General features: G+C 40.4%; 1 protein-coding gene across 3 annotated transcripts; it reads right to left on the minus strand.

Annotated features, from left to right (window-relative positions):
• top3b (DNA topoisomerase III beta) lies at positions 1-27,788 on the minus strand. Of its 3 annotated transcripts, none has more exons than XM_026187712.1 (18): positions 27,548-27,788; positions 21,532-21,663; positions 21,093-21,199; positions 20,253-20,327; positions 19,815-20,005; positions 19,199-19,355; positions 18,999-19,112; positions 18,684-18,774; positions 17,342-17,496; positions 17,037-17,142; positions 13,491-13,637; positions 8,218-8,391; positions 7,073-7,201; positions 6,691-6,840; positions 6,181-6,281; positions 3,407-3,608; positions 773-960; positions 1-365 (listed from the first exon to the last, which is right to left on the minus strand). In XM_026187712.1, the coding sequence occupies exons 1-18, from the start codon at positions 27,615-27,617 to the stop codon at positions 84-86; spliced, it is 2,571 nt and encodes an 856-aa protein (XP_026043497.1). In that variant the 5' UTR covers positions 27,618-27,788; the 3' UTR covers positions 1-83. The 3 variants fall into 3 exon arrangements, with proteins under 3 accessions (XP_026043497.1, XP_026043498.1, XP_026043499.1); XM_026187713.1 differs by lacking the exon at positions 27,548-27,788 and adding an exon at positions 26,596-26,748; XM_026187714.1 differs by lacking the exon at positions 8,218-8,391.
• Between the last annotated feature and the right edge of the window lie 148 nt (positions 27,789-27,936).

A 27,936-nucleotide genomic window follows, 5' to 3' on the forward strand; every position in this document is an offset into this window, starting at 1 on the left:
GGCCATTTACCATATTTAGATTCATTATCAGAAGAAAACCAGTTCATGTAATGACATGCAAAAGGACAATATACACACAGAAACTATACAAAATAAGCAGCTAGGGCAGCCATTTTATCTTTAGGTTTTTTAGCATTGCCACGACGTCCACGTCCACGTCCACGTCCTCCTCTTCTCCCACCCCCACCACGGTACATGGAATGCCGCATGGTGGCATGCTTGAGCTCCACCAAATCCTGAAACACTGGATCACAAAAAACACAGCCAGTGTGTTGGGTCTCACTGGCAGGAAGAGGAGTGCGAGTCTTGTTAAAGTCCACTGCAACTAGAGAGGCATCACAGACATCACAGCTCTCCTGAGCAACCTGAGAAAAAAGCATTAACAAAAATAAATAAATCAAGGAACTGGGGTACCGTTTCATACTTTCTTCGGTTTCAGTAATGCTATAGATCAAAGATGCTTGTATGGAAAAAACTGAAACAGTTTGACCTCTCTGTGAGGAGGTTACATGCTCTCTGTACTTACAATGGGCTTTCTCCCACAGACAAACAACATGGGTATTACGAAATGACGATTCTACCTTGGCATTAGGTGAGGATGCAACGGCAATAAAGAGTGTAAGTGCATAGAATGAAGTGCTGTATGAATATGTGAGAAAGGTTGAACGTTACTGTAGTATAGAGTGTGGTCAGTTTGAAAACATCTATACATGCCAGTCCATAATAGACAATAATAAAGTAAGACAATAGGTAGGTAAGACAATTTTCTTACCTGCACTTTGTGTGCATGTTCAAAGAAGTGCACCACCACATTGCATTTATTACAGGCCATCCTCCACTTTGGACCAGATGTGGGGTCCAACACTAAAACTCCACTATCACACTCCACACATTGTCCAATGCCCAACGAGTTGAGAGAGTGCTGACATGATGGATGGGTACATTCATTGCATCCCATACCTGAGAAAAGCAGACAGCGCCACAGTGTCAGAGGGGCCCATGAGACCAGAAAGCACAAAGAAACAGGGTCGCTTTTCCTAAGACAGTAGTGGGTGTATTGTATGTATTGTGTTGTGTGTATTGAGCTCCTTCAATTATTCATTAATTACACAGTCAACTTCAGTTCCAATGAAGGGATAACCAGCATGTAAATATCTTGTAGTTTCCTCACTTTCTCTCAGTCTCCCTTTGATTCTGTGGTTTCATTGGAGCATGCTAGAAGAGTTGACACACTGTCCTCAAACATGCCTAAAACATTGATTAACTATTTAACACAGCAATCTTACAGAGGCAGCTGTTGTTAAGACAGTGTTGGTACAATCTTAGAAATATCATATGTCTGAGATTTTAGGGCCAAGTACAATAACCTCAGTTTTATGTGACTTTAGAAGAAGAAAATTAGAGATCATACAGGTCTTTATGTCTTTAAGACAATCCTACAGTCTAATTGGTGAGTGTTATCTGGCTTCATGGATAGATAATATAAGTGTAATGTGCTTGAGTTCAGCTGAACCACCCCCAGACCCACCTCAAGAAGAGGACCAGGGCACAGTATGCTTAAATAGAACTAGGCAGTAATCCTACTACTATAGTACAGATCACCTAGTTTAAGTACTCTGGAATAGAGCAGGGCGATATGACCAAAAATATTTATCACAATATACATTTGAAAATTTGCGATAACGATATAATTGACACTAGACAAAATACTTTACAACTCCACAACTTTATTAGTGCAAAAAAACCCAAACAAACCATCAATGTATTTTCACTTAAACAAGCAGCTGCTTTTTATGTGCATTAAAGTTAAAGGCATTTTCAGTGGAAATTGGCCGACAAATCCTCAGCATAACCATATATAATATCCACAAAACTTAAAAAGAGGTTATACACACACAATCCGGTAGTATTATGTTGAAGCACAGTACGTATCACTCCGTGAGGCTCCTGACCACAGTAGCCGTAATACTCCTACAATCCATCAAGCGGTGCGGCTTCGTAGCTTAGCAAAGTCGTGCTAAAACATTTGACAGATTTTCGAGCGCCGTGTACCACATACAATCGTTTCGAGGTCAGTAAACACAACCAGAATTCATACATAAGGCACACGGGATTATAAGGGGCACTATTGATTTTCAGAAAAATCAAAGGATTGATTTTAAGTGTGCCGTATTTTCTAAAAAAAAAACAAACCCACGGGAATAACAACGGCCCGCTAGCATGCTCTACCAAAAATAGTGCTTTGTCGTGTATCTGACAAAAGCTTAACCATTTCCACACCACTGGAGTTGCAGCATTTTTACAAACCAATTCTGGTTCATCCGTTTCATTCAACGATCCGCTTTCGCCCTTCTCATTCTCTGTCACCGCCATGCTTTTCCCGCCATGTGCGTATGAAAACAAAGGTACTGCGCATGCACGTTTTACCCATATTCTATCGCGATATTTCATTTCCTTATCGTTGCCCAACAGTATACAGGTATTACCGTGAACAGTATGATATGGCCCAGCCCTACTCTGGACCTCCATCTTCAAAAAGGTATTTCTGCGAAATGAAACACTCTTACAAACTACTTTCCGCTGCTCACAAGGGGCTGCCACAGCAGGTGGCTCTGCATGTTTTATTTGCCACATTTTTAACATGGATGCCCTTCCTAACACCCCCAGGATCGAACCGATAAGCTCTTGCATTTTTAGGTGAATGTGTAAATACCGTGAACAAAGGTTTAAAAAATACTATTAAAAAACTTTCAGAGCTCAGTTGATTTCAGCGCAAATGCAAGTGGAAGTATAATTGATAAGCAGAATCAATGGGCAAGCAGACTGAAATAATGGGAACCAGTTCTCTACAACATCTGGTTCTTAGTTCCCTAACCTTCACTGTGGCTCCCTGATGCCCCGTCTTTCTCAGCTTTTTTGACCATACCTGATTGACCATGCTAACCTTTTAGTGTTAAAAGAAAGAAGAAACTCTGTATTTTTGAATTGTTTAAAGTTGAGCATTGTCCATCTTGATTAAATGATTTTCAGGTTGAATGTAGCTCAGGTCAGGTCTTCCACTGATCGGAAGGATGGTGGTTTGATCCCTGGCTCCCCCAGTCTGCCTGCCAAATATCCTTGGACAAGATACTAACCCCAAGTTGCTCTCCGATGCTGCATGAATGTTACCTAGGAAGCACTTAATGTATAGAAGTATAGAAGTGCTTGTGTGAATAGGTGTATGTGGCATGTTGTATAAAGCTCTGTGAGTGCTCCAGGAGAGTAGAAAAGCGTTATATAAAAGAATCAGTCCAGTACCAGAAAATTATATTACGGATTAGTTTGATTCTTAGAGGGTTTCAAGGCTCATGCTAGTTAACTATAGTTGGTGGGCAGTGGTTAACATAACATTCCCATTCTGCCTTACCTTTCTTCATGTCCCTGAATGGCGGGTTGCTGAAGCAGTAGGGGCACAGGGGGTAGCTCTTTCCCCGCGCCCCTGAAGTCCAAAGCACAAGCTCAAAGTCATCCAGTGGACACCGGAGCTCCTTGTAAAGCTTGATGGCTCCATTCTGGGGAAGACTATAGGTCTCGTCACAGTGAGAGCAGTGGAGTCTGCTGGGCTTGGCCTGCATGCACATGTTTGCTTCATTTCATTTAAGAATCACTCACTGCCACTCATGGGCAGTTACACATTTTACCATAAAGTGGCTAAAGGCCACTTCAGATCAATATCATCACCAAGTCTGAAAACACACATCTATGTCTTCGCTGCTTCAAGCTATATTATATATATAAAAAAAAAAAAAAAAACACCCAGCACGCCCCTGCGGGCGGTTTATCCTTCAAGCTCGGGTCCTCTACCAGAGGCCTGGGAGCTTGAGGGTCCTGCGCAGTATCTTAGCTGTTCCCAGGACTGCGCTCTTCTGGACAGAGATCTCCGATGTTATTCCCGGGATCTGCTGGAGCCACTCGCCTAGCTTGGGAGTCACCGCACCTAGTGCTCCTATTCATGTAGCCCCTTCCGCCGGGGTTACTTGCGTAGTAGCATTCCAACAACGCCCTGTTTTCGTCTCTTGCCCACCGATGCCTTCTTGTTCCAGTAGCCCACTTTTCGTCAGGGTGCCCTGGTTCCTCAACACCTGACGCGGACCTTGTTGATCCGGGCGACGTCCAAGCCAGCATGCCTTCATATTTATCTGTCTCGCTCATGTCTGCGGTAGGCTTGCTTAGCATAGGGGGTCTAGCCTTAGGACCCTTACTGGATACAGATGCCCCAGGCAGGAATCGAACTTGCGATCCTCATTCATATATATATATATATATATATATATATATATATATATATATATACACACATACATATATATATATATACACACATATACACACATATATATATATACACACACATATATATATATACATATATATATACATACACACATATATATATACACACATATACATATATATATATATATATATATATATATATATATATATATATATGCACGGTATGTACCACCGGCAGATAGAGGAGGTGGCTGATATCCAGAAATCCTACCAGTGGCTGGACAAAGCTGGACTGAAAGACAGCACAGAGGCACTAATCATGGCAGCACAAGAACAAGCTCTGAGTACAAGATCCATAGAGGCTGGGGTCTATCACACCAGGCAAGACCCCAGGTGCAGGCTGTGTAAAGATGCCCCAGAGACAATCCAGCACATAACAGCAGGGTGCAAGATGCTAGCAGGCAAGGCATACATGGAACGCCATAACCAAGTGGCCGGCATAGTGTACAGGAACATCTGTGCCGAGTATAACCTAGAAGTCCCGAGGTCAAAATGGGAGATGCCCCCAAGGGTGGTGGAGAATGACCGAGCTAAGATCCTGTGGGACTTCCAGATACAGACGGACAAAATGGTGGTGGCTAACCAACCGGACATAGTGGTGGTAGACAAACAGAAGAAGACGGCCGTAGTGATCGATGTAGCGGTTCCGAATGACAGCAATATCAGGAAGAAGGAACACGAGAAGCTGGAGAAATACCAAGGGCTCAGAGAAGAGCTCGAGAGGATGTGGAGGGTGAAGGTAACGGTGGTCCCCGTGGTAATCGGAGCACTAGGTGCGGTGACTCCCAAGCTAGGCGAGTGGCTCCAGCAGATCCCGGGAATAACATCGGAGATCTCTGTCCAGAAGAGCGCAGTCCTGGGAACAGCTAAGATACTGCGCAGGACCCTCAAGCTCCCAGGCCTCTGGTAGAGGACCCGAGCTTGAAGGATAAACCGCCCGCAGGGGCGTGCTGGGTGTTTGATATATATGAGTCCTCTTCAGTCTTGTGTGGAACATACAGATCAAGTATTGAATGACTCTAGTGTGTAAGAAATAACACCATCAACACAAAGCAGCAGCCTCTGTGCAGTGCACAATGATAACATTGATCATACGTTTCAGTATAAAAGCTGCTTAACTGTTGTGCACCATGTTTACTGCCCTATGAAAAATAGAATTATACCAATGTGTCCTGATGTGTGTTTTTTCCCCCAACAGTAAAAGTAAAAGACACACTAAAGGCATTTTCTAAACTCCAAAGAAGACAAAAATACAAAAACCAAATTTTGTTCACTTGCTCGTTCCTGGAGAAAAAAAGCTAATGAAGACCACTGTGTTGGTACATTGCTCATATATCTCATATAGTGATAATTAGCAGAACTGCAGCTTCATGATTCATTCATGAACTTAAAAGTCCTTCCATCATCGGACAGAGATGGTAATAAAGGAAGCACATGAGCTTAATTCTCAAGGCCACAGTGAGTGGTCCACACAGGATAAATAAATGGTCATTTATTACTTTAAATGACAAAAGCACAGAGGGTAAACTCACGTGTCTAAATCCCAGCCATGTGGCTGTGATTTAGAATTGCAATGGTTAATTTCTTAGATGATTCAAAAATGCCACAATATATCAAAAAAGGCAGAATTTCCAAAGTCCTTGTCCTTAAACCCAGACAATAATATTTTAGGCTGTGAATCATGTTGAAAGAATTTGAACTGCAGAGAAATTTTTGCATTTTACATCTACAGATCTTGAGCACTATAGTGTTAGGATTTTCTTTTACAATCATGCTCCAACAGTCTTGATAATTCAATCTGTCTTCAAATGCTTCAGACGGGGTTTAGTGGCTTTGACTGCTCACCTGGATATACTTCATGAAGCGGTGGCATTTGCCACAGCGGGACAGCGGCTTACCAGTAGCAGCAATGGGAGAAAAGGAGACCTCCATCAACTCATCCATGTCTGGAAAAAATAACACACAAAGTCTGAGCTTCAGCTGCATACAAGAAACTGGAACCTGCAGTGTGCTTTAATAATATGTCTCCTCTGCATTCACAGGTCACATGTTTCTTGTTGATGTAAAACTGTAATTACAGCACTGTTACCCAGTCCCTGCCATGTTCGACCCATTTAGCAGAAACCAGCCTGTTTAAAGCTCTGAGATCTTTTCCATCTGACTTAAAACAGTTTTAATGGCACAGTTTTCTTACTCAAAGATTCAATGTGAGGTCACTAGCCACTTCACCATTTCCTCAGATTAGCAAACAACCTGTTCTGAGCCACAGCTACCAATAATAATCCCAATAATAATAATCAATAATCCCTTTAAGGAACTTGTGACACTGCGTTCCTGTGGTTTCACTGGACTTACTGGTAATGGAGTCAACAAAGTAGTGAAACTTCCTCTTGAAGATATCCAGGGCGTGCTGTAGGACCTGATGGTAGTTGGCCTTACCCTGCGCAATAAGGTTAAGCTGCTTTTCTACAGCACTGCGTATAGTGGGAAGCACCAGTTCTGCATCTGAGAAAAACACAATTAAATTTGCATTAATAATAATCTTGTATTTTATTAGCTCTATAAACCACTCTGTCTGGTCCTATATCCTGCAGGTATTTGGTTATATTCAAGTACCTGCATTAGTTGCCATAGCATCCAAAGATAAATCAGTTATGTTCCAGAAACCCTCCATTACTGACCAAGCACAAATTCATTACAAGAGTAAGAGAATACAAAGGTAACTTAAGCAAATGACCTATCTTGTAGTAGCCATGTACCAGGACTATGCCTAAGTTGGTTGGTTTCAGCTTGCGTCCACTCTCAACTGTCACATAGTTCCTCTGGCAGATGTTATTGATGTGGACTGGGATACTAGCATCAGTTCCTGGGGGGAGGACAAAGACCAACATCTATAAGACTGTTTTCAGAATTTACAGCCAAAGAACTGCTGTCATGCATTAAGTCCTCAAAGGTTGTCCTCAAAGATATAATAAACATGTGTAATGAGCAGAAAGATTAATGAATCATCCATGCAATAGAGATGACAGACTGGGTGACTGGCATCTGCAATCCGTTTCTGCCTTGCTTCCCAAATACCACACAATTAAAATATGACCAGACATGAAGTGATAACCCACAGCAGGTCCATTTCCTGGACACAGACCAGCTTTCCATCTAAGCGAACAGCTGAGTTTAAATTAAGCAATGTGCACAGGCAGCTTGTTGCTTCCATCCATCCATCCATCCATCTTCATCCGCTTTGTCCGGGGCCGGGTCGCGGGGGCAGCAGCCTAAGCAAAGAGGCCCAGACCTCCCTCTCCCCAGCCACCTCCTCCAGCTTGTCCGGGGGAATACCAAAGCGTTCCCAGGCCAGCTGAGAGATATAATCTCTCCAGCGTGTCCTGGGTCTGCCCCGGGGCCTCCTCCCGGTGGGACATGCCTGAAACACCTCACCCAGGAGGCGCCCAGGGGGCATCCTTGTCAGATGCCCGAACCACCTCAGCTGGCTCCTTTCGATGTGGAGCAGCAGCTGCTCTACTCTGAGCCCCTCCCGGATGGCCGAACTCCTCACCCTATCTCTAAGGGAGAGGCCAGCCACCCTTCGGAGGAAGCTCATTTCTGCCGCTTGTATCCGCAATCTCGTTCTTTCGGTCACTACCCACAGCTTGTGGCCATAGGTGAGGGTAGGGACGTAGATCGACCGGTAAATTGAGAGCTTCGCTTTTATACTCAGCTCCCTCTTCACCACGACGGACCGGTGCAGCGTCCGCATTACTGCAGCTGCAGCCCCAATCCGTCTGTCGATCTCCGGCTCCCTTCTCCCATCACTCGCGAACAAGACCCCGAGATACTTGAACTCCAGCTTGTTGCTTAAATTATTTAAAAAGTATTTAAGTATACCAATGCCATGTTTCTCCATGAGGGTGATGAGTTCAGCCTCAGTCAGGTAGTCTGGTGGGCTGGTTTGCTTTTCTATCAGCTTGATCTCATCTACTGAGAAAGTGTCTCCACGCTCACATACTGGTATGGACTCTTCCAGAGGGATGCCCTGCCATGGCATTACAGTCGTGTAACCTGAAAACAAAATGCACATTTAGCAAGGATTAGCTTGCTGCAGGCGTGGTAATTCTTTAATGTTCACAAATCTCTTCACTACGGGTGGGTGATATAAACGATATACGATAGAAACGATATAAATTTGGCCAACGATATCGGTACCGCGATAGCGCATGATGATGATGTCATCAAGCTGCTACAGCTGCGATGCTTCCGACCAAAACAGTAGTTGTAGCAACCACTATCATCTACAAATTATGCCGGGGGACAGTCATAGCAAAGAGATGAAGCACTTTTGAAATATGGGGAAAGCTAAAAACTGTGCTTCCTCCACTTCCGTAACATTGATTCATTAATGTTGAATTCTCTCGCAGCTGTTTTATTCCCATATTGTTGCAGTATATTAATAACTAACCTTGTATTGTGGATAAATAATCTCAGTTCTTCTCCTGACTGAAGTTTGCCCTATGTATAGCATCCTGCTATGCGATTGCATTTGTCCCTGACCACCAGAATCCGTCACGTTAACATTTATTGAGTAGGAAAAAAAGTTAATAAATGTTAACGTGGGAAAAAAAGTTGGCGTTCATCCTCCAGCTTCACTGTGCTAATATTATGCTAATATAGCTGTGTCACTAGCAATCACGTAGCACAACATTATATACCAGGCAGTCCAACTTCAGTAACCCTGCAAACGCCCTTGCTGTTTAGTTTTCTGTCTTCATTTATGTCGGAAGTGGTAGCAGAGCTGTACGTTTTAACTAGTTTCAAAAGTCTCTCAGTCAGAACATGGTATGTTATGTTTAGCTGTAAACTAGCGAGCTAACTTCCTGTTAACTTCTAACTCCGTTAAATTTAATAAATTCTGTTTTCATGGATGCATGGATGTTAAACTTAATTGTTACACCTGGTAAAGCAGCAACACTGATGATTTTATTAAAGATTAAAGAATTTAGACCGTGTTTAACTCTCAGTGTTCGTTTGACTTAGGGACCTGAAGAGACGGAGTTTTGGACCCAGATTACTCCGCGAAGCTCCTCACTACGGCAGCCGTAATGCTCTGACAATCCATCAAGCAATGCGGCTTACCAAAGTTGTACTAAAACATTTTTTAACAGATTTCTGCACGCCAAAATCGATTCGAGGTCAGTAAGCACAACCAGAATTCATACATAAGGCACACTCTCAATTTTTGAGAAAATTAAAGGATTTTAAGTGTGCCTTACAGTGTTGGTCAAGTTACTTGAAAAAAGTAATCAGTAACTAATTACTGATTACTTCCCCAAAAAGTAATCCCGTTACTTTACTGATTACTTATTTTCAAAAGTAATTAATTACTTAGTCACTTTTTAAAAACCCGATTTACAACCTGAATAGGTGATAAAGCGATAGATCTCTCAGCCCAATTCTACTTTTTCTGCATAATCCATCATACAAAATGTAATCAAATGGAAAAGTCTCTTTTTTTTAAACTTGTTTTTATCAGTTTTAATCTTTTAACTTTATGCATCAAGCAAAAAATTTAATTATATGCACCATTCTCTGACTTGAAGAAATTAGTTTAACATTTAAACCTATTTTCTGCACATTCCAGCACATAAAATAAAATTTTTTTGTCAAAGGAGCTTGCAAAGAAAAGCGTCTGGACTTCTTTAAGTTGCTTGAAGATGTTTCACCTCTCATCCGAGAAGCTTCTTCAGTTCTAAGGTCAAATGGTGGAGAGTCCCAGATATAAACCTAGTGGGAGTAACCCCCCCCCCACAGAGGGAGAAAAGGACCCCCTGATGATCCTCTAATCGCCTGAGCCAAGGTGTGAAACTGGGCGTGGGTCCCAATTAGAGATGGACCGATCCAATATTACGTATCGGTATCGGTCCGATACTGACCTAAATTACTGGATCGGATATCGGAGAAAAATAAAAAATGTAATCCGATCCATTAAATATCACGAAAGCACCTCACAAAACTTGCAACACGCTGTAACTCACCTCAGAACGTTAGCACGTCGGAGCAGTATGCATCACGTGATAGAGCGGCTGTGGCATGCGGGACCTGTCGGTGGTCTGGATAGCATTTGGAGCTTCGCTAGCAACCCGGCATTTCATCTCCGACAAAGTTATCCCCGAGAGAAGTAAAGCAAGTGTGTAAGTCCATCTCTGAATGTCTGTAAAGCATTCCTGCGTTAAGCTTAACGAGCGACTGCCTCTCGCTCTCCGGCTGCTACTTCAATCATGAAACTGCTTAATGATCAGCTGATCGGCTTTTCTGTCGCGACTCTTGTTTGTCTCTTGTTTGCTTTTGGCCCACTTTGCACCAGACAGAGGAAACCAGCGACTAAACAACAGCAGCATGTTTAAGCTTGATCAGCTGTTGTTAGAATTTATTTATTATTACTTTCTACTCCAGGATCTTTTTCTACAGCTGACGCTGGTAACTGTGCAGGGGCGGATCTAGCAAAGTTTAGCCAGGGGGGCCGATAGGGCATTAACAGGGAAAAGGGGGCACAAAGACATACTTTTCTTTCTTATTCTCATTTAAAATGTCGAGCTTTTAATTATTTAATATTTATCTGAATCTTACACCCAAAGTTTTAATCTGATGTAAAATGTATAGAAGTCCATTCTTGTATATAGTAACTGTTAAGTCTAATATACCCTAGTAAGCTATAGTACTTTTTCCTTTGGGAAGGTACCATCTGTGCAGTCTGCAATTTTGTTGAAGAAAGATGTTGAATCTATTTAATATTTCTTGAAAAAGAATTGATTTCTGTGTATTTTTTTTCACACTGCATCAAATTAAGGTTGATTACGTCGATTAAGCATCATGAGGTGGAGCGTGAGGGGTGGTTCCCTATTTTTTATTTATTTATTTTTGTTGTTGCTGGGAGTTGGAACCCTATTAGTTAGGTTGCTTAATATTTATGCTAAGTACTCTTTAAAATACCAGAATAGGGAGGATGGTGTAGGTTTGAGTTTATTAGATTGATCAGTATTGCTGAACTATGAATTTTTTTTTTTTGCATACAGGTATAACAGAATAGCTTTGGTGTAGTTGTTGTTTTAAACTTGAGTATGAACTTATACAAAATGCAGCAAGATATTTAAAAAACAGTTTTGTTGATTAAAAAAACACTATATCGGATTCATATCGGTATCGGCAGATATCCAAATTTATGATATCGGTATCGGACATAAAAAAGTGGTATTGTGCCATCTCTAGTCCCAATCAGCCAGAGTTTCGGGTGAGTTCATTGTGAAACCTGGCCCCACCTTATCATGCGAATTCCTGAGGTCAGCTGGCCCAGGATGTAAGTGGGCGTTAAGGCGTCTGGGAAGGGATCTCAAAACTGGATTATAGATGGCAGAGAGTTGGTGTCGTAAACCCCCGCCTCTGTTCAAAGATGGTCGCTCACAGTGGACATAGATGGCTTCTTTCACTCCTCTTTCAAACCATCTGTCCTCTCTGTCCAAAATGTGAACATTGGCATCCTCGAAAGAGGATTTTAGCTTCTCGCAACTTAAAGAAGTCCAGACGCTTTTCTTTGCAAGCTCCTTTGACTACGATGACCTGGATGACTGAGAACCTTCACAGACAACATTTTTTTGTGTTTACACTTTCAAATAGATGCAAGTAAAACACAGCAGAAAATAAATAAAATCAAAGACTCAGCGGTCCTTTTGCTCTATTTTCACCTGTAAAGCAGGAGTGGGGTTGGCGGAGGTTTGCCCTGGTGCAGGTGTGCCGCAGTGGTCAGTTGAAGAATCCGCGAGTTTCTCTGTGAATTTCCCATTACGTCGTTGCACACTCGGTGCTTGTTTAGGGGTTTTTTTTGCTGTAAAAAGAAGTTTTCTTCCCACGCACAATGGACGCAAATGTTTTTGTCACTTTTTATGGAATCAAACTCAAAATAAGGTCAGTACTTCCACGCTTTAAATGCTGCATGCTCATACTCTCTCCCGCACTCGATATATTATCCATTGTTGATCTGCACACAGCTGTTGTCACGAACGTCGCACTCGCTTACGTCATTGTCATGAGACAATGACGTAAGCGAAAAAATAAATAAAAAAATCACGGTTTAAGTAACGCAGTGTTCCTACAGGGAAGTAACGGTAATCTAATTACCGTTTTTGCAATAGTAATCCCTTACTTTACTCGTTACTTGAAAAAAGTAATCAGATTACAGTAACGTGTTACGTGTTACTGCCCATCTCTGGTGCCTTAAAGTGTGGAAAATACGTTATACAGAAGAAAAGAATATATCGCGATATATATCGTTACCGCACATGCTTCAAATTATACCGCGATATGGATTTTAGGCCATATTGCCAGCCCTACTCTGCACTGAAGATCTAAGCCATAATCTGATTGTTATACAAGTCAGAGGAGTAGACAAATAGATCCTTTCTTAATGTAAAGATCTATTAAGGTTTGATCTTCCCAAGACATGTTTAAAGGAAGTGTACACAACATTAACAAAAAACATTTCTGCAGGATTCTTGTCACTCATCATATCAGCAAAGCGACTAGACTATGGGGGAACAAAGTACTGCTCTGCAAAAAGAACACTCAAGCCTGAGATGCATAGACTCATGTAAATTTTTCTTCCACATGACTGCATGTTTAAATGATAAAAATTTTGTTGGAAGAAAGGGAAATACTGTTGCAGTTTGGGCCTGTTTTCCTGCATCTGGGTAAGAAGTATGGGTGAGACTATGTTTAATGAAGCAGTAAATTCTTAATCAAGCAGCTCTAAAGCACAATGTCAGGCCATCGTTCACGGACTCAGAAAGCTGATTAAGGACTCACTGCTGACATTATTTGCAGCTGTATTCTAAAATAGTTATGAAGAACCACAAAATATAGACAGGTGTCAAATCCTAAAAACTCCATCTGAATAGTGCCACCATGTGGTCTGTATCTTGTCTACACCAAAAGGGCATACAATCACAGAGTCTGGCTATAAGCAAAGTTTATGATGTCATAAGGCACCTTTGACAGCTACATAGTCACAAGCAATTACTCCATACACTAAGCAAACAATGATGTTAATACAATGCAATGGTTTACTGCAGGTAAGTACTGCAAAATTCTGCAAAACAATCATCTATGTTTACCTGGTGATATAAGGGTTCTTCCACTACATGAGAAAGCCTCTGTGCCAATGCTGAACTCTATGGTGGTTTGTAGGTACTTGCAGTCTTGACTTACAGTGGCAATAAAATGCCGGGTAATGTACTCATATAGCCGCCAGCCATCACTTCCTGTGGGAAGAAAAGAACACATTTGGGTATACATAGTTATTGATGTACTATTCTAATATTCTACAGTGTAATAACTTCACACTGTTAGATGTTGGGTTATTCAATTTCAAATACTTTTTAGAACAGTGTGTCTTGTGCCATATTAGCACAGTAATGTATTGACAGAGCAGTGCAATTAAAACAAGTGACCAGAGTAGTATACACAGTAGTGAAGCAGCATGATCAGTCTAGCAGCATGTAACATAAAAATGAATCAGATACGATATGAAATATGACCATGAAAGTTCTGTGACAAGAATACAATATAAGGTCCTGTTTCAGTCACTTATGGATACTGTGAGGGGAGTGGGGGCACATTCTGATTTAGGACCAGAGGACAGAAGCTACTAGAGTCTCGTGATTTTTGCCCCCATGGTGCGGAACCTTCTGCCTCATTGCAGAAGTTGAAACAGTTTGTTACTGGGATGGGACGAGTCCTTTAATATACCTGTTTCAGTACCACATGGAAGCTCCTGTCAAGCAGCATGGTGGCTAAGATGAAAAGGCACATGGCTCAGTATGTGAGTAGGACTCAGAAAGGAAACACCAGAGGGGCAAAACACCAGCTCCTGGTAGAAAGAGCAGTTGCCTGAGACTAGAGCTGGGCGATATATCGAGTTTTTAAAACATATCGATATATTTTTATACGAGATATAAGATGTGACAATATCCTTTATATCGATATAGTCTATGTTACGTTATAATTATAGTTGTGGAGCCGCAAGTTTGCCTCTCTTTCGTCCACTTTTGTCTCTACGCAACGTTACTCCGCCTCGCCTTCACTGAAGACAACTCCCCCTCCTCCCCCATCGCTTCACGTGCAGGCAGCGACAAGACGGACACGGCAAATCTCCGTTAACGAGTTACTGCGCATCGCCCCATGCGTGGGGCTGGATGGCGTCAACGTGCTAACGAGCTAAACATGCTAATGAGCTAACAGCGCTAACCCTAAAATCCTTTCATTCTCTCAAAAGTTGATAGCGCGCCTTATGTATGAATTCTGGTTGTGCTTGATGGCCGCGAACCGATTTTATGTGGTACACGGCGCTCAGCAATCTGTCAAAAATGTTTGAGTACGACTTTGGTAAGCTACGGAGCTGCACCGCTTGATAGATTGTCGGCGCATTACGGCTACCGAGGAGCTTCGCGGAGTGATACGTACTGTGCATCAACGTAATATTACCGTATTGTGTGTGTATAAGGACCATAAATGGCACCTGTAAGAGAGGTGGTTATGAAGCGGATTTCAAACTCCAGGCTATCAGTCACACAGTAAAACTTGGGAACAGAGCAGCTGTGAAATCTGTCTTTGTTATTACGCTCAGCGTCTTTTAGTTTACATTTTGACTGCACAATTGTGAGCTCTTTGTTTAGCACAAAAACAACCTTGTTTTCTTTTATTTATGGAGCATTATTATTTAATGAATTCTCATAATTTAATTTTGAGTAATTTTTCATGTACATCTGTGCTGTATGTTAATAAAAGTGCCTGTGTGACATCTGGGACACAGCTTTGACTAAGAACTCTCTTTTTGTTCTTACTTTATGGCTTAAAAAAAAAAAAATCGAGATATATATCTTATATCGCCATCCAGCTAAAAAATATCGAGATATGAATTTTGGGTCATATCGCCCAGCCCTACCTGAGACTGTAAGACCAGACTGACCAACCTGTGCACTACCTGGATTGACTACAAGAAAGCCTATGACTCAGTGCCTTCCACATGGATCTTGGAATGCCTAGAAATATACAAGATCAACAGGACCCTAAGATTCATCAGCGATTCAACAGGGACAACTTCAAATCAATAGCACAAGTCACCACCAAGTCCGGGATGTACCAAGGAGGTGCCTTGTCCCCACTGTTGTTCTGCATAACCTTGAACCCCCTCAGCCAGATCATTAACAAGACTGGCTTCTTCTGTCTGCCACGCTGGGGCCTGTCCTTCAATAATGGTTTCTCTTATTGCTCCCCTTCATTCTTGGGTTTCTGCTGTCTGTGGTATTCACCAAGCACATGATCAGCTGTGACCATTGTCAATAAGACAATGTGTCATTCACACCTGGCATCGATGGAGGCATTCATGGAGAGGAGGTGACTAATGAACGAAGAGGAGCAAGAAGTGAAACCATTATCGACGGACAGGCACCTGCATGGTATGTACCACTGGCAGACAGAAGAAGTGGCTGATATTGAAAAATCCTACTGACACCTGGAGAAAGCTAAACTGAAACACAGAGGCACTAATGGTGGCAGCACAGTACACAATACAGCACAACTTAAAAGTGAAGCACGAAGTCGATAGAGGCTGGGGTCTACCACAGCAAGCAAGATGCCAGGTGCAGGCTGTGCAAAGATGCCTCTGAGACAATCACATAACAGCAGGGTCTAATATGCTAGCAGGTAGGGAATAGTGTGTATGTATATATTGAAAATAAAAATTCCTGTTTAATTAATTAATTTTTTAAAGGATAGCTGACCCACTTTCAGGACATTTTTTCACACAGTTATTGATTTTACTATGCCTGTTGCTCATTTTTGTTGAATATTTGTAACATCTAATCTTAATAGTAACAGTTTGTAAAAAGAACTGAGTTCATCTTATTGGTGCTACCATCTACCAGTTAGTCATGCAGTGGCCCTGTGGGAAAATTAATTGCCCACCCCTGTGCTAGAGAGAATTTAAGAGTTCAAGTTAAATGGACTGATTCTTACATATAGCACTCCCCCAGAGCATTCAAAGCCATTTTTATACAACATTTCACCCACTCAAACAAGCACTTTCTTCTACTCTTTAAGTGCTTTCTATCAAAACATGCACACATTCATACTCTGTCAGATGCATCAGAGAGCAACTTGGGGCATGCAGACTGGGTCAAACCACCAAACTTAAGATTAGCAAGTGATCTGCTCTATCAACTGAACTACAGCCAACTGTGTGAAGTTTTCAACTACTATCATTTGTGAGATTTTAGAGCACCTAATGCTTCTAAATGATGACAAGCTTTGTGCACAGGTTGCTTTTGAAATCTGTTGACTCGCCTCAATAAAAATGCCCAAACCATCATTAATTTGTGACAAATTGCTTTTTTAAACCAAATTCACAAATTCCACAACAAAGGATATTTTTTATTTTAACTATAATAATATTTTAACTATAATAACCATCAGACATCCTAACATGTTATATATAGGGCTTTGAATATTCAAACTCTTTATTAACTTAACATTTCCTAGATTGACTAACAGAAAATATGTCTACAATATTGCTCATTGCTCCTTGAAGGCATGCCCTATATAAATAGAGGTGTATCATAAAAAGAGGTGATATTGTTCAGTTATTTGCCTGTATTGCTCACCTAGTTCTGCTTCCGTGGCAGCACACATGGGAGTAATAGGTGGATGATCTCCAGCATCAGTGCCCTTCCTGGGTTGGTTTATTCCAGTTGAAAGGAGAGCTTTTACCTGATGAAAAATTAAAAAAACCTTTTATCATTTTCAATCACATTAATTTCTAAGTGGCTCTTTCTTTGTACTACTGTAGGATTGCCTTGATGTGACTGTTGTTGCGATTTGGGGTTGTGTGAATAGAATTGAATTGAACTGAATTGAATGAATCACTTTATGTATACACATATGAGCAGCCTTGAATGAATGTACTCACCTCTTCTACCCAGAAGGGGTTGTTGGTCTGCTGCTTCAGTGTTCCCTTCAGGTCGAAGTTTGCTGGGTAGTGGGTCGTCTCGGTACGTGGGTAGCTGATGTAGCCCTGTGTATATAGGCGCTCAGCAATCTGCATAGTATGCTGGGGACCCATGCCTGAAACATAATATCACATCCTTTATCACATCCTTTTTCTCTTTAATTCTTTCGCATTTTTTCTTCCAGCAGACAGAGTACACCGATGAGGAAGGCTGGATGTGATTGGCTGCAAACTGGACACACTTGAAACTATGGCATAGAGGCTGTCACTAAACAAACTCTTATCCATCTATGTATAACCCAGATCACCATCTGCACCATTTACTGGACAGGCAGTGGAGCATCTTCTCTAACAGACTCATTCACCTGTGCTGCCACAAGGGCACACCCAGCAGTCTTTCATGCCACATATAATAAGTACAAAGAAATACATCATCTAACAGAGAAATGCATTGAGATATCTTATGTCACATAAGTAATGGGTGTGATGGTCAAACTCATTAAACATTAAAACAATAGAAAACCTGAGTCCATTCCTGTGAATATAAATTCCATTCAAAAGACTTTTTATGATAAGTTTAGATATAAGGTAAGAATAGAACAGAAGATACTCTCCAGTAAGTGACTGTTCCTCTCGATCGCAAAGGATAAAGTGTAAGGTGGGTTTTCCAGTACATGACCCTTACCTTTCATTGAAACAATATTAAAAGTACAAGGATCAAATATAAAGACAGTATCATTTTATTTTTGCAAACATAATAATCAAAGATCAGAACAACTGTCAGTGTTATAGCAGCCATATTCACAACCCGAATTCCGAAGAAGTTGGGACGCTGTGTAAAGCGGCGATTGGCAATAACAGTTTTATTTATAAAGCACATTTGATTACAATTTAACTCACGGTGCGTAACACAGTAGCTAAAAATAGTGGATACCCCTCAGCCTCCTAGTAGATACACCAAGGATATCCTATTCCGATCACTCAAAATACTTTACACTACACCACATATCCATAAAACACATCCTGCATCAACACATGTATCAATTTAGAATCACCAGGGAACCAAACGTGTTCAATTATATTTGAGTCAGTTTCATCTAATCAAGCTTAACATTCTTAGTTCAAACTTCATAAAGATTAAACAAACCAAAACAAGAAAAAAAAAACTATTGTTTTTCCTATCCATGACTCATGAAAAACCACAAACCCATCCCCTCAGTGTATTTGTATGCTCAGGAGAAATGACAGCTCATGAAAAAGTAAATATAAATAGCTGTAAATGTAAATATACATATGTAAATACCTAAGGCAGAACTAGCCACTCTCAACATCTCCACTGTGTTTAAGGCTTGAGGCCTCTGCTTGGTCTTCTCCTTCTTACTCACCAACTCCACCTGTGAGAGAGAGCAGACACCTGCTTAAGCAAGCTGACCTAAATTTATTATAATTCAGATTGACTGGAAAATGTTTTATAAAGCAGACGTTTGTCTTTGTAGTTAATTTAATATTTGGTGAAACAGGAAACGGAATAATAATCATGACCTTCATAATGTCAGACAGCACATGTACAATAAAAAAATATTATCTACAAACCACAAAGTCTGGTTTTTGCACTCACCTGCGCATCCCTGGATGTTTTCGCCAGGTTGACAAACATTTGACCCACCTCTCTGTCAAAGACCCTAACTCTGTTCCAGTCCAGTGTCAGTGGACTCTCCTTTCCTTTAAAAACCTGAACAAAGCACATCATTTCTGTCAATACCGCACAGCAGAAAGGAATCTTTGACAGTGTGGCAGGAAACTGAGGTCATGGTTTACCTTTGCCTGGATGACCCAGTAAGTCTCTGGTTTAAAGGACTGGATCTTGTCATGGCGTTCCACACAGAAGCCAAGTGTTGGGGTCTGGCACGGACCAAAGGAGATTAACGAAGAGTCTAGATTGCCATATTTCCCTTGAAAATACTTTGTTTGGAACCTGAAAATTAGTTTAGTCAAGAAAAAAACCTTAAATGAACAGTATAAATATCTTTGATCAGCTGTAATCAACCATGTTTTCAAAGATTCTGGAATTTCATAAACCTCTGACCAGATGAACTAAGCTTTGGATGGAGGTGAAATCACACAAAAACAGTGCTCTGTGGCATTTTGAGTTTGGGACCCCCTTTTTTTTTTTTTTTTAAATTAGTGCAGTTTGAAAGTGTGGTATTTAACTAACCTTCCTCTTCTGCTTGATTAATCACACAATTCTGAGCTTACGTGAGAAATCAAAGTCAAAGTCAAAGTAAACTTTATTGTCATCTCTGCTACATACAGTACAGTATATAGAGAGATGAGACAATAAGGCTCCAGTATCACCAGGGTATTTATTTGAATTGTAATTTTGAAACCTTCTACATCAGTAGACAGCTGTGTGTGGGTGAAGAGAGCAGTGTACCGGGTGAAGGCACAGCCAATACGCAGATCCAGCTCTTGCCGTGCATCTACTGACAGAGCTTCATTGTGATTGGGCTCTCCAAGGCGGTTCATAGCATTCCAGATGTCAGTGTCAGTAATGGAGCTGAATTTGGCACGGTAAACACTCCTGGCACTTCCCTTATTCATCACTGGCTGAATGGCATCCAGCACCTTGAAGAGAATTACAGGTGAGGCAGAACACAGAAACAAACAGCACAAAAAGATCAAGAACACGAACAGGACAAAACTAGAAAGAGCACACAAAATTAAATGACAGCAGCTTGAGCATGTACCAGGTCACTAAAGGATGACTGTAGGCCATCTGATACAGCTACAACTATAAGTTTTATCAAAAAGTTTGAAAGCCTTATGTTAATAGAGAGTACTAATAAGAAACAGATGTGGTGACCAGCATTACCTCGAAACATATGTTCTCTCCTTCTTTGTCACAGTCCAACCACAAAACCACACAGTCACTGCCTCTGGCTTCAACCTGACATGATACCACAAACTTACGGTTAACAATGCAGTGCAGTGAAAACATATTTGCACCCTCCCAAATTTGTTAGTATGCTGTGCAACTGTGACACGTTTCAAATCTTCAAAAGAATTATATTAGAAAGAGAAAACCTGAAATAAATACAAAGTGCAGTTTTAAAATGATGATTTCATTTATTAAGGGAACAAAATCTATCAAATATACCTGGCCCCTTTGTTGATAGTGAATTAAATGTGATTAACTACATTTTGGAAAGCTGAGTTTAATTTGATTAGCCAGATAGCCTGATTAGTGCCAGATCTACTGAATCAAGAGATCTTTTAAATAAAACCAAGTAGGCTAAAAGATCTCAAAAAGCAACACATAATGGGTTTTTTTGTATTGTGGCACCCAGAAACAAAGTCATTTCTCAGGCTCTGGGACTCAAGTGAACCACGGTGAGAGCTATTATCCACACATAGAAAAAAACCTACAACTGAACTCCAACTCCAAAACTTCAAAAGTATTGCTCAGTTGGGTTATTCCGCAGGACAATGATCCAAAACCATTCAAGGCACTTTACATTAGGGAAAGACACTACATCAAGATCGATAACATAATAATACACCAGCAAGTCTACATCTGAACAGCTAAAAAAAAAAAAAGCCAAATAGGTTTTGGAGTGACTAATCAAAGTCCAGACTCTAATCTGATTAAAATAAGAAATCACATAACAACTAGTACCGATGTATTGTAAAGCCAATTAATGGGTCAACCTACCTGAAGAAACTTGACCATATTGAGTTTAGGGTTGGCCTCCTTCTTTTCAGTAGGAGCTTTACTAAAGAGTTCTGCAGGGTCTACTTTGTCCCAGTTGTTATATTTCCCTGGAAAATAAAGAAAAAGTGCAACATCCTTCACATTCACTACACTATTGCTGTGGACCGATATCAGCCATACAGTTCATATCACTTGATCACTGCAGTGTACTACAATACAATGACTGACACTTTTTTTTTATACAATGGTGCTTCACAGAAAATAACCCCTTCATCATCTGACACCAATAAGTTGTGGCGTTTTGAACTGTATTATTTTATAAAACTGTCCCTAATAATCTGTTTTAATTACTCCTCCCATGTAAAATTAGGAGGTGAAAAAAAAAAACAGTGAAAATTTAGATCAAGGCTGAGCAAGACCTAACATGGAGGATACCCACCAATAAAATCGAGACTCATCACATGCCCACAAACAGAAGTCATCTTAAAGTGTACAGTTTGGCCCTGGAAAATGCCGGTGTATTCGTGCACTGAGCATGCGCCATTGAGCCCCTTGCGACTTGTACAGTTTCCTAAAGAAAAAGGAGAGCAAATTAGGCATGAAAAAGGCTACACGGTTATCTTATTATAATTACAAACAGATAAGGTCATTCAAAACATTTCAATGTTCATGTTAAAAAACCAGAAGCCTTAATACAAATTTAACAGCTCAAACAGCAGATGAATTTTAATTGACAGGTCAACACCTACACCTTCATTTTGCTGCTCCTTTTATGGAGATCCCATCTCATCCTATCTCTAGCATCCTCCTCTGTCACACCAACTCTCTGCATGTCCTCCACGACCCTGCATTCCGTTTTCTTCTATGGGCTTGGAGAGTTTGGAGGTATGGTCTTCACTCCAGACTGTATAGGAATTTCAAGACCATACCTCCAAACTCTCCAAGATCTTGTCCACCTGCTCCCTACTCTCACTACAGATCACAACGTGTTTGCAAACATCACAGTCCACAGACACTTCTGTCTGAGCTCATCTGTCAGTCTGTCCATCATCACTGCAAACAAGAAGTGGCTCAGAGCACTTCTCTGATGTAATCACCAATCTGCCCTCATGCATATCTTGCACCAGTTTGGGGTCTTTATGGTGTAAGGTCTACCTTACAACATAAAGTGCCTTGAGGTGACTGTTGTTGTGACTGGGTGCTGTATAAATAAAACTGAACTGAATTAATAAATGACTTGTTTTGCTTTTTTTTTTTTTTTTCTACTGAGCATTTTACATTTAGAAATCAATTTAAAAATGAACTTCTGAATCACGGTCAAAAACTTTACAGAAAAGTTACTTCACTTTTTTGTTCTCTCATACTGTAGTCTAATTGCTGATGAGTCATAGAAGCAGCCATTAGCACGAGGCCAAAGTGGTCGTGAGCAAGCGTCCTCTCCCTGCTTACATGAAATTTCTGGTACAGAATATCCTTATGAATAAAATGACTCTCTCAAGGCTGAATTATAATGACAGTACGCAAACTATTATGACAGTAACTAATATATTCCCCACCCCCTACACAGACACAGCTACCCCAGCCTCTCTGAGGTGAACAACCCAATCAACAATGCACACAAGCAGAAATCCAGCCAAGAACAGGGCACATATATAGAGGTAGGTCCAGAAACAGTTCACAGATCGACTCCAAGCCAAAGAACAGAGTGACCACCAAAGAAAGGCAAAGAAGCTCCACTGCACCTAACTCCAGCCAAACAGTCAAGCCATGGAACAGCTCCAGGTAAGTATGCTGCCTTTTTGGTTTTTAGTAATGCCGACTGACATACAGCAACGTTAAACTCAGATGGGCTTTAAGGAACACACTAGTAGATTTATGGATGTTTTCACATCTTTCAACTCTATTTAATTCAATCTGCAGGTTAGTAAAATTAAACAACATTCATTTTCTATTAGAGCTGGATATCGTCACAGATTTCTATAACTGAATTGATTTGATTTTGACTCAGACAGTCAGAAATATTATAATTCTTATTACTTATCAGTACATATCCATATTTTTATATATGTATAAAAACAAAGCTGACAATTGTAAGACTTTAGAGGTGCAAGCATCACAGCAGATGCCTTTTTATCAAAGTGACTGAGGATAAAACACAGAAAAAAATAAAGTAGATTTTCTTGGCCTGGCTTTTATAGCAGATAACCCTTAAAAAGATTCTGCAGTAGTTAAAAAACTGAAGAAAACCACAAGTCAGTATATGAACATTACCCAATGCTGCTGAAGTGAAAATCAGAGCAAAGTTACAGAGGTTTTATAAGAGAAATAGCCAAGTGTTTTGCAATCTAAGCATATTTTGTAAAAGCTTAAATTTCTTTGGTATTGAACCGCAGAAATTAGGCTCTCTTATCGGAGGTCGGTTTGGGAAAAAAAAATAAAAAATGGCGGGTGACAGCGTGCAATCAACAGTATACTGGTGCGTAAAAAGCAAGCAAATAATGCAGAAAACAGAGATTATTGATGGTAAACTGGTCTCTTGAGCACACTGTGAGAGAGCAGTGAAAATGTTTTTCAAACATGAAGCGTACTTTTGCTCTTCTTTTGCTGCTGGTTCAAACTGGCAGCTTCTGAATGTGTGAGATGTCAGCTTTCAGCACCCCACTGCATGTCCGCAGACATGAATGAGCTGTGCTTTGTGTTTACATCTGTTTACCTGCTCTCAATTGCTGTTTTAGCCGTTTGGTGGTTGTTGAAATAGTTTTGTGAGGTTTAACCTGAGATTCTGGCGTTTCTGGCAAAATACATTTATATTTAAAAATCGATATTGCATTATTCAAACTAAAATCGATTTGAATTAGAAAATCAATTTTTAAAATCCCACCCCTATTTTCTACATACTTACTTTATTAGACATCTATAGCGGTGTTCAAATATCTTAATATCCTGACTGCACAAGTTAAGTGTATGAATCTATTACAAAAAGAAAAACATTTGTATGCTGAACCCACTACAACATTTCTGTGAGTCCATTTTTTAAAGACCAGTACAGGAATGTTATTCACCTGACTGGCAATATCTACCAGTAGCTCAGAATAAGTAATTTGTACAATAGGAAGAGGTTATGCCAGATTTCCTAATATAATAGTAATTAAAAGCTGGGTCTCTGATAATGTAGGGAGTGTTGTTCAAGTAAAGTAAGTCAGTAAAAAAGAAAAGAGCAACCCTGTAACATCGCTGTATGTGATCAATCTTGAGAGCCAGACAATGTAAGAGAGAGAACCACAACAACCCACCATGAACAGGCACAGTGAAGTGGTGGTGAGGAAATATTTTAACAGGCAGGAGTTTAACAACTCCTGGCAGAACCAGGCTCAGTGTGGGACCCATTTACCTTCTGTGGACAAATTAGATAAAGGACCCAGTCACACCTGATGAACTGAACAGGGTGACCTTATCTACTTCAAACCAACTTCCAAAATTATGTCAAGGCAAAAGTAGCGCTGCGTGTTTTTTAACTTAGAGGTGACAGAATATTTGACACCTGTATAATATTTTTCCTTAAGAAATATGAGCGTGGCTTCCGCTAAAATCTTTAATAATTGTAAGAAGCCAAAACTTACAAAGTAGGACAGGAAGTCTAAAGTCAAAAACTATCCCATCATAGGAGACCAGTATTACATTTGCCACCTTTAGAAGGTATAGAAACCTTGGTGATGTGTCTGGGTTCACCGATAAGAAACTCATCAATCCATCAAAACATAAACTCGCTGACTGTGTGTTCAGCAGCTGCGTGTCTTTCTGCTGTGTCTGCTGGCCCTTCATCAGTGCGTGGCCCTGTCACTGAGCAGCCAGTGTGTGGACGAATCTTTCTGCACGTACAGCCTGCAGGACTACCACAGCCAGCTGGTCAACCTGCCCACCCGCATCAACGAGCGCAGCATTGCGACCTGGAGCTACGTGTAAGTGCTGGAACCTGCAACGCAAACTCTTATGCTGATTCTGCTTGGCTGAGAGAATGTTGAATGGGATGGGTCTATCCAGCAGTGTTAAGTCTAGTACTAAGAAAAAGCATCTCTCCATATTGGAACTTTACAAATTAGCAGAAAAAGCTGCGGGAGTCCTTCATTAAAGCACAAACTTTGCGAAGAAAAGCAACTTTTGTAGCTTTTTGTTTCTCTGTTTGTTTTACACAGAGAAAAATCTCCAGTATGTCTGCAGAAGTTGAGGCTTTCGTAACATTTTTCAGATCGAAAGTGAAATAATACAAACTATTGTATTAATTAAATATCTTAATTTTTATAATTAAAATATATATTTTTTAAAAACTCCACACTTTTCACAAGCCAATGAGCCATTACACTCTGAGCCATGAGCTGAGGGTTGTTAGGTTAGACAGTAATTAATATTAATAAAAATGTCTACACCACCATAACATCTGTTTTCAGCAGCACAACAACATTCCTCCAATTAACATCGGAAAGCCTTCCAAGAAGACAGAGTAAAGGTAGATTTCTTATGCCTTAGTATATTGTATATTTTATTTTATTTGACTTTGACCTTTGTCTGTACTTGAGACTATTTACATATTTTTACATTTAAGATTATGGTTTCTTAAAAAAAAAATGGAAACCAATGAGTAGTTCATTCTTAAAGACCTGTGTTTTTTTCTAATTTGAATATTTATTAATGCTCATTAATAACAAAAAAAAGTTATTCTTATGTGATTAATCAATGGAATAATCGATAGATTACTCGAATATCCGATAGCTGCAGCCCTACAAATTAGAGCTCTGGATCTTTAAACTCGATCCATTTAATAATAAAACTCACTGGCTCACAGCCTAATACGGGAGACGTGGACATCCCTCTTGTTTGTTGCAGATCAATGTGTAACTAGAGAATGCATTTCCTGAAGAAAATGCAGTGTGAATGCTGACAGCTGAATGGTTTGAGCTGAAATGTAATAATTGCTGAATATTTAGTTTAAAAAATCTTGAATGAGCTGAAATACATTGAATCATTCACCTGAAAGCAAAAGTGCAAAACTGTTGAAAGCTGAAGTTCACACAGAAGAAGTTTCAAAGTTGGAAAGTACCTGAACGTCTTTAAAGTTAAATTAGAAAAAGCTGATTAATGACAAAAGAAAATTTAGCATCAGAAAACTTCTGAATGAATAATGAAGTCCGGTATTCCTTAAATCACTAGAAGAGTGGAATTACGTATTTTAAATGTCTAAACTCAAGAATAACAAATGAAAAAAAAAAAAAAAAGCTGCAAAAAAGCTGTTGCATGCGTATGTCTGTGAGTCTGAGTTACTGATGCTCAATGGGGAAACAAAGACATTAGACAAGGTTAAAAAACTTAACACCTTCCTACTCTTCCAGAAAATGCTGATGCTATTTTCTGGAGAACTGATTGGCCAGTAGGTGGTGATTTCTAATCTGGAATTTAACCTGCTCCAGAGAAGGTTAGATTCACAGCATGAGTTACCATGGTGAATTACCTCAGTAAGAAGTGAACCACCTTTGTAGTACAGAAAATCCAGATAAGCCCAAATCCAGATTCACAGTATAGGCCTACTCTTCATCTCTCACCAGGGAAAACATCGACTTGAACCGGGTGCCTCAGGTCATCCATGAGGCCAGCTGCCACACCGGCCACTCCTGCAGGGGACTCGACAGTGAATTTGGTTTAGAGACCATCCCCGTATCCCTGAGGATGCCAGTCCTCAAAAAGAACCCCAGCTGCTTCCCCTCAGCCAGCTACTCTCTGGAGTTTGAGCTCATCACTGTGGCATGTATATGTGCCATCTCCAGACACAGCTGAACACAACAGAGCATGCTATGGTCAACTTGGGCCACTGGAAAACTTCACCAACATCCACTGTTTAGACAAAGTATAGTTTTCACATCAATTTTACTGAGAAATAGCCCATTTCACTCATTGTGCTTGTTTTCCAGAAGACACTGAAAAGGTTATCAGTTATTACACACCTGTTAACAGCTCATTAAAGCAATCTGAGACACTTTATATTATACGGTGTCAATTCTGTGTCCATGTGTAGTGTTTTGACAGCCTTGTTATCACAACACTTTTGTTTAATTCGAGATCCAGTCTAAGAGTGTCTAAAAAAAGAGAGTACTGCTTTAACTATTGTATATAATATGTCATTTAGCAGTACAGGCAAACACAGGAAACAAACCAACAAGTCCAACACTGGAATCATCATTTGGATTACTCTAATTAAGACAAGCAGGCCAGCCAGGCTTATATATGCTGAGTGCCCAGATTTAAAAAATCCTTGTATTCTGAAAAAACAAAGAAAGAAACAACAAAAACAAAACAAAAACCAATCAAACGCCAAAAAGTCAGCCGATCAAAGCTAATCAATTTCATTTCGGCTCCACCATACTTCCACTGCGTGCTGATCGACACAGCTTTTACTCTGTACCCACCTTTAGAAAGGATTTTGGCAATGGCCTGAGCCAAGGACGGCTTCTCCGCTACCATCAGCACACTTCTCATGATGAGCAGTTTCCCTCAGCTGTCGCTTACTGTCCCAATCTTGTCAAAAGGAAACACTGACCTGTGCTATGCTTATCACCGGCTAACAGGCTGTGTGAGAAACTACTGCAGTGGCCATGGCGCGTTCTACCATACGAGATCTACTTCCGGGTGAACGTCATGGCCTTTGCCTCCCATTTAATTAGTTTTAATGATTTGATTTTCTTTATCGTCTTCTCTGCTATTATTATTATTATTATTATTATTATTATTATTATTATTATTAAAAATTGGTAGTGACAAATAAGGTGACAAATTAAATACAGACTCGTAGCTCAGC

Source organism: Astatotilapia calliptera, chromosome 12 (assembly GCF_900246225.1).
Source record: "Astatotilapia calliptera chromosome 12, fAstCal1.2, whole genome shotgun sequence".
Classification (NCBI taxonomy): domain Eukaryota; kingdom Metazoa; phylum Chordata; class Actinopteri; order Cichliformes; family Cichlidae; genus Astatotilapia; species Astatotilapia calliptera.